Source organism: Bactrocera latifrons, unplaced genomic scaffold (assembly GCF_001853355.1).
Source record: "Bactrocera latifrons isolate USDA-ARS-PBARC rearing strain unplaced genomic scaffold, ASM185335v1 scaffold_246, whole genome shotgun sequence".
Taxonomy (NCBI): domain Eukaryota; kingdom Metazoa; phylum Arthropoda; class Insecta; order Diptera; family Tephritidae; genus Bactrocera; species Bactrocera latifrons.
In genome coordinates this window covers 99,550-107,886 of record NW_017536030.1, presented here as the reverse complement: position 1 = coordinate 107,886, position 8,337 = coordinate 99,550, and the positions used below count along the sequence as shown (strand labels likewise).

General features: G+C 36.7%; 1 protein-coding gene across 1 annotated transcript in view; it reads left to right on the top strand.

Annotated features, from left to right (window-relative positions):
* LOC108969253 (maternal protein pumilio) overlaps positions 1-4,652 on the top strand; it is a 100,900-nt gene extending 96,248 nt beyond the window's left edge. The window contains exons 6-8 of the mRNA XM_018933855.1: positions 1,953-3,272; positions 3,346-3,514; positions 3,658-4,652. Coding sequence (XP_018789400.1) covers positions 1,953-3,272; positions 3,346-3,514; positions 3,658-4,162 — 1,994 coding nt within the window. The 3' untranslated portion in view covers positions 4,163-4,652. The remainder of the gene's footprint in view (positions 1-1,952; positions 3,273-3,345; positions 3,515-3,657) is intronic.
* Positions 4,653-8,337: the final 3,685 nt, after the last annotated feature.

Here is an 8,337-nt window from a genome sequence, read left to right as displayed (position 1 = left end):
AAAAATAGAAATATATATAAAAAAAACTGAAGCATGCAAAAACTAATTTCTTATTATCAGCAGTTTCTTTTTAAATTCTTGGTTTTGAAAGTAAATGTGTTTAATACTATTTCCTTTACTTAACATTCTCTATCATTCATACACACACACATAAGCCTTCCATTTCAAATGTCACATTATTATAGTTTCATGCTCTTTAATGTTTAGCTTATTCATCACAAGTCCAGCATAAATATTTTATAAGTTTATAAATTAATAAAGCGAATTCAAATAACTTTTATGCATATGTACAATATTTCTACAATCTGCTGGTTATATAAACATATCTATGTGCCTGAGCAGCTGCCAGCGAATTTGCCACAAACGAGTGAATGCTTTACATACTTATAAACGTGAATTATGAATATATTTTATATGTATATAGCCAAATTTCCATCTCAATTCTATGAGAGAAACCGCAGTGAGCGCTTAAATATGTATGTGTGTATAATAAATTATCCACTTATGTCTAATAATATCCGCTCCGAAGTACACAATAAAACGTTTCGAATAAATATATTATTAGTTATCGGCTTTCCGGTCTAATAGTTTGACATTCTAGTTTATCTGTGCATGTAAATATGTATGTATGTATGTTCTTTGAGATTTAATTTATGGGAATATGCTGGTTGGCTGAGCGTTGATTGCCATTGCAAGTTTTAATATTGAAATAATTTCCTACCAACATAAAGCAGATACATCATTTTTGAAAGCAACAGCAATCATAGAAACGAAAGACGAAACGACGGAAAAAAAGGAAAAATAATTTACAGCCGATTCGAGGTCAGAAAGAGTATGGGAGGTTGCGTGGTCTAAGTGGTAAAAACGGTTTATCTCAATGATGGGTGCAAACATCAGAAGGTCTGCTTCCTGCTGCTGTAGCCGCCAGTCTTTGGGGCTTTACCATTGGCGCCTCGCATTCGTGTGTCATATAGCAGCATGCAATGAGTAAAGACTCATCCTTGACACACTTTATTGCCAATAATGTCTGGTCAGCTGTGGAATAACTGGAGTCAATATGGGATTTTAAACTTTTCTTCATCAATATCGCTGTTACCTTTACCTTTTTGATTACGCTCGGGTTGCATGTTATGTAGTATTGAACCTTTAGCCCAGCGGCCACGTTACCCGATACAATCCATGGTTCCTGCACTAAGGCCACGTTGTAGCCGCCCTTCTCTAAGTTACGAAGAAGCTCATCAAAGGCGTGGAGTTTCCTTTTGGTGTGCAGTCAGCTCTTGGTTTTGGACCATCAGTATGCTGACTGAGTTCTTTGGTAAACCTCCTGTATTACAAGGGAAGTCGCCATGATTTCTGCTATGCCGAGATCCTTTTCCACTTCACCCTTGTCCAACTTGTTTTGTTGCCGTCCGCGGGGTAGTGCTTCTTGAGGCCAAGGCACCACGCCATCTTTCCGAACCGCGCGTTCAGAATATCCTCTGCCGCCTTATTGCTCTGGAGGATGTATCTTTGGCCTCCATCTTCTTTGACCGATTTTGCTGTTTAACACCATCCACCATATCTAGTCGGCACGTCCGGATTCTGTAGTTATAGCAGCCGCAGTTTCTGTTATGAGTATACCACGCGGGTTATGGTTACCTTAGTTCTAGACACTGATGGAATATAAAAAGACTTCTTTCGTTTTTCAATTAGAGGTAATTTTTAGCAGAAAATTCTTCCTCACCGCCAGTCACCTTTTTCCCGAAGGTCCTCCTTGCCATCGGCTATGATATTAAGGAAATTAAAAATGTTTCGAAATTATTGACTAACCATTATAGTAAATTAAATTATTATAATACTGAAACGATTTCCAATCACTAAGTTAGCTTAATATTTACTGTAAAATACTATTTACATACAACAAACTTGCTCATTGTTTTCCTCATTTCCTTCCTTTTCTTTCATATACGCAGGACTCGCCTTGAACACCAACTCGCTGAGCGGTCGCCGCGATTCGTTTGATCGCAATACATCCGCCTTCAGTCCATCGGCAGTTGATTACAACAACAGCAGCAGCACCAGCACACTACAAGCCGCTGCAGCTGCAGCCGCCGCTGCCGCCGCCGCACGCGGCAAATGGCCCGCCGCTGTGACCAACAGTTATGGTGCATTGGGCGCCACCGCCTCGGCTAGTCCGATTGGCACGGCCATTACACCACCACCGCCGCAATCATGCCTTGTTACAAATCGTGCACCTGGCGCCGAAAGCAAATATCGCCAGCAAATGGCAGTTGGTGCTGTTGGCCTACCACCATCCGCCGTTGCACAACAAGTCGCCGCTGCGGCTGGCAGTATGTTTAGTTCAAGTAGTTCACTCTTCTCAAAACTGGCTATGCCGGGTGGTGCTGCTGCTGCCGCAGCTGCAGCCGCCGCCGCTGCTTCCACACGTCATGCAGCTGCTACTGCCGCTGGCCTAAGTGCATCTGCAGCTGCTGCTGCTGCAGCCGCCGCCGCTGCTTCCACACGTCATGCAGCTGCTACTGCCGCTGGCCTAAGTGCATCTGCAGCTGCTGCTGCTGCAGCCGCCGCCGCTGCTGCCGCAGTAGCTGGTCCACTACAACCCGGACGTTCACGTCTCCTTGAAGACTTCCGTAATCAACGCTATCCAAATTTGCAGTTACGTGATTTGGCTAATCACATTGTCGAGTTCTCACAGGATCAGCATGGTTCACGCTTTATACAACAGAAATTGGAACGCGCCACCGCTGCAGAGAAACAGTTGGTCTTCAGCGAGATCTTAGGTTCGGCTTTTAGCTTGATGACCGACGTTTTTGGTAACTACGTCATACAGAAGTTCTTCGAGTTTGGCACACCGGAGCAGAAAAACACTTTGGGTATGCAGGTGAAGGGGCATGTGTTGCAACTAGCTTTGCAAATGTATGGTTGTCGTGTTATACAAAAGGCGCTGGAGAGCATCTCCGCCGAGCAGCAGCAAGAGATTGTGCGCGAATTGGATGGCAATGTTTTGAAATGTGTCAAGGACCAAAATGGTAATCATGTGGTACAAAAATGTATCGAATGCGTTGATCCCTCGGCGCTGCAGTTCGTCATAAATGCATTCAAAGGTCAAATATACACACTAAGCACACATCCATATGGCTGTCGTGTCATACAACGCATACTGGAGCATTGTACTGCCGAGCAGACGCAGCCAATACTCGATGAATTGCATGAGCACACCGAGCAGCTGATACAGGATCAATATGGCAACTATGTTATACAACATGTGCTGGGTGAGTATGGTGTTGCAGCTAAGAGCTTTTTTTTTTTTTAAGGTTTATAATGTTTGCGTATTTTCCATTGTAGAACACGGCAAACCCGAGGACAAATCAATACTGATCGCCAGCGTGCGTGGAAAGGTTTTGGTATTGTCGCAGCATAAATTCGCCTCAAATGTTGTGGAGAAGTGTGTCACGCATGCCACACGCGGTGAGCGCACCGGACTTATCGATGAAGTGTGCACATTCAATGACAAGTAAGATACGAAATTCAGCTTCAAATCAGTAATGATATTGTCACTACGTTAAAGTTAATTTGTGAAATTCTTACAAACCATTCATATGTTTGTTTTTATGTCATATTTTCGAAAGCTAAAACATTTGTTTTCCCACCCTCTAGTGCTTTGCACGTCATGATGAAGGATCAGTATGCCAACTATGTGGTACAGAAAATGATCGATGTCTCGGAGCCGACCCAACTGAAGAAACTTATGAATAAGATACGCCCACATATGGCCGCATTACGCAAGTACACCTATGGCAAGCATATTAATGCCAAGCTGGAAAAGTATTTCATGAAGACAGCCAATCCGATAACAACAACAGCCGCAAGCTCGTCGATCGTCGCCACCAGCATCGCACCCTTAACAACATCGGCTTGCAGCACAGCATCTGGCCTAACCATTACCACGCCCACAAGCAGCGTGACTACCGGCCTCACAGTCGGCACACCCATAATGATACAAGAGAATGGCATTAATGTCACACCGGTGGGCCAGACATCGCCAGCAGCATCATCATGCACCGTCTCGACCAACAGCAGCAGCGCTACCTCTGTGGTGACTGCCGTCAATAGCGGCCTGGGACCCATTGGTCCACCCACCGCAAACGGTGTGGCATTGTAAAGCGCGCTTTGTATATTAAATAAAGCAATGAAATGAATGCTTGCTGTACAAGTGTGGCGGAATTTCAATAGAAATATGTTGGAGCGTCATGCAGAAGGCACACAGTTTTATTAGTTTATAGCAATAAGTAGCAGCATTATAGAGCATAAAGCAGAAATTGATTATAATTTGAATGTGTAACTTAGTTTTAAGATATGCTGTGTTTTTCGCGATTTTATTTAGATTTTAAATTTTCCAAAAACCACACACACACACACACTTTAGAGTGCAACAAAGTAGAAGAAAAATGCAAAAAAGTATATCGTGTTGAAAAATAACAGTTTAAACGGTCGGTAAATGCAAAGAAACCAGTAAGATTAAACACAAGAATCTCGTTGAGTAAAAAAGAGTAAAAAAAAGGAGCATTGCGTTAGCTATGCAGCTCGTATTTTTATAATATATTGAAAGCTAAAAACGTTTCGTAAGCGTGAAAAGTGGAAATAAGGCCAAACAAACAAAAAGCTATACATATATGGCGCTCGATTTAAGAGGCGTACATAAGCGCTATCAAAAAGGCAACAAAATCGCTAAGCTAAGTGCTAAATAAAATTCGATTTGTAAACATTTAAACACGCGCGAAAAAATAAAAGGAAAAGTGTATTGGCACACATGCAAAAATATTTTAAGAAAAACTGAAAAAGTTGAAGTTTTATAAAAAGAAAATTAAATTAAAGGCTTATAAAAAGAAAAGCGTTCGTTTAAGACTTTTGTTGCACACAAACTTTCTTAAATGCAACAGTGCGTTTAACGGTTATAACTACATATGTGAAAAATAAAAGCAAAGAATGAAATCATACGAAGAGAACACACACACAATTGAATCATAAAAACAAAAAAACAAAACAAAAAGGCGTAAGAAATACATACAAGAAAGTGCTGAAATTTTGTATAAGAGAAAAAAAAACACAAGAGATAACGTGAAATAAGTTGAATATTAAAAACAGTTTACTATGTATTTACAAAAAAAAAAACTAATTTCTTAACAGCGCGTCGTTATTTAAACACTCTGGTAGATACACAAGTGCAGCACACGCTTGCCACGTGCTCGTTGTCATAAAAGAGTCAACGTAGCAAGGCTGCTGGCAGCGCTAAATTATAGTCGTAGGTGTGTGAAAAACGGCGTTTCAATTTATTAAGCTTGTTGCTGCAACAATTTTTGAACCGTACACATTTTAGTAGCTTTTCATTTGTAATTTATTAGCAAATGCAAGCATATGAACACACACTCACACACAACACATGCAAAGAAACAAAAGCAAAATGTGCAACGCAAGCATTTGCGGTAAGAACCAAAAAGTTCGCCAGCAATGCTTAAAATAAAGGACTTTTATATATAAATAAAAATAAATTAATTAATATTAACATAACCACAAACTAAACTCACTAAGGACTTGTTGCGCACAAATTGGCAGTTCAATGCGTTGAGCGTGCGTGCTTCATTAATTGGGGCGATATATGTCACATGAGCAGCAATTGGCATGTCTTGTATAAAATGCATGTAAAAATGTTCATAAAAATTCATGTACAAATTTCATAACACAAAATGGTAGTGTAAACAAAATGAAAAAAAAAAAAAAAACAATTTCATAAAAACCTTTCTATTGAAACAAGATTAAGTTACATTTACAAGAAATTGTCAATAACATTGATTTTGTAAACTTAACTGCATGCAGAAATTAAATGTTTCCTTGAAGAGCATAATTAATTTTATTGTGGCACAATTTCGAATAAAAGCAAACCATAGCTAACAATAGATGTTTAATATATGATGTATATCTGTGCAAATAATATATATATTATTTTCAAATTTCTATATGCTATATGCAAACAGTGAAAAAAAATGTATTTGGCATAACAAACACAAGAAAAAGCAGCTGATTATCTATATTTACAAGTGAAATGTCACATAATTATATGACGTTTCATGTCATCTGCTACAATTACATTTCTTTCAAGCCAGTGCAAGTAAGTAAACTGCATTCACTTAATATATACATAAATAATTTGCAACTGACAGCTATGCTTAATTTCCAAAACAAACTCACAAAATTAGCAACGCTTTTGTGGCGGTGTACGCAAAAGTTTATTATATATCATTGCATGTAAATAACAACATCAAGCGAGGCGTTAAAATAACCTAATTTCTCCATATAAGTTGAAAATTCGTTTCCATATTAACATATGAATTGAAATTATTTGTAAAATATGTAATATTTGTATTTATAAAAAAAAATGTAATATTGTGTAAAAATTTTAATGATTTGTAAAAAAAAAAGTATAAATAATTTGTAAATGCGCGCTTTAGTATTAATAGACACGAAAACTCAAACTTGTACAAACTATATTTACACTTTGGCTCGTGACTGCAACGAGTTTCGACATGCAAAGCGCTCACCAAGAGATACGCCAGGCACACACACGCAACGCTACCATTAACGCCACCATTTTGTGCGCAAAAACGTAATTCATTTGTGCGCTGCTGCAAGGCAAATGATTACACAAACATATATTGTAATTTGTATTCGTGCGTTATTATACATACATACATACATAAATACATCTAATATATAAAGTACATAATACGTAAGCATTGTAAATGTAAGAGTAATATTAATAGTTTTTAGAGTGAAGCAACAACTAATACGCGACGCAAACAAGCAACTGTTTTTGTTTTTTAAAACCTAAAGCAAAGTAGGATTTATACATATGTATGTAATGTAGAATTATTTTTCTGTATGTAATGTAAAATTATTTTACTGCTGTTAGTATTCAAAAGCAAAAATTGTAAACTTTTGTAGTAATTGTAAGCGAAAAAAGAGTATGCGGCTAAACACAGCGCGAAAGACAGTTGGAAATTTCGAAAATTCTGCTAATTTTTTAAACACAATTTTTAATTGAATTTTTGTTCTTTAGTATTTGTTATAAAAAAAAAAAATAATGTTTGTGTAATTTTGTTTGTAAAAAATACCACTTTAGCATACATATAAGCATAAGTTTCACTAATACATGCACTATTTTCGACATGCTTACACAAAAGTGACGCGAAAAATATTATGTGCTAATTTTAAAAATATAAAACTAATGAAATTTATGTATTAAAAATAAACCCATAATTTATAAATATGTAACATACAAAAAAAAGTGTAAAATCAAATCATAAAACACATGCAAATTCGCAACTTGCAAAATATGTAAAATATATAGTTGAAAAACAACAAACAAACAATAATACAAAAGCTAAAATATTTTATAATTTAAATTTAAACTCAAAACTGTAAGCATTGTATTTGTAAATCGTGTAACGTCAAAGGTGGTCTCAAACGACTGCGATTTCATTTATGCATTTGTATGCGCGTACGCAACGGAACATCTGTATGTATGTACAATAAAATGTTTTATGTAAAATTTTGTAAAGAAAAAATGCGAAAACAATTCCAAATATATACAAGAGCAAGAGCACATAAAAACATGCAAATGTTTAAGTAAAATAATTTTTAAGCCTGAAGACAATTGGAAGGAAGACAACAAAAGTTGTTGCATGCAAAATGAGTTTAAATCAGCAACACGCAGAAGAAAGCATGTTAACTTGAGGAAATGTTTTTAAAAATAAGGAAATTGCTATTAGCGCTTACACGCTGGCAATGTGCGTATTTTGCGGTCAAACACAACGCAAAGCCCGAAATTTTGTTGGAAGAAGCTAATTTAACGTTTTTGTAGTTGTGCAGAAGAATTAAATGCTTGATTCATACGCCACACAAATTGTAGGCAGCAAAAAAATTCAAGCAAAGCGGATTACAAAATTTTATTTTAGACAGCAAAATCAGCAGACAAAATACAATAAATTTGTCTGAAACAAAAAACAAAAAAAAAAAATCATTACGCTGATGTGCTGTAATGCAAGGAATACAATGTATAAAGCAAAAACAAAAAAAAATAAATAAATAAATAAATATTATTTCTAAAAACCAACATCTGATTAAATTTCATATTGTAGCATCCAACTACTAAATACACATTAAAAAATAAATAAGTTAAAAGTATAATACATGAGCCACTTAATGGAAAAGAATTTTACATTTTACCACAAACATGTGCGAACTCTTATAAATACGCATACAAACAAACTTTTCACTCTC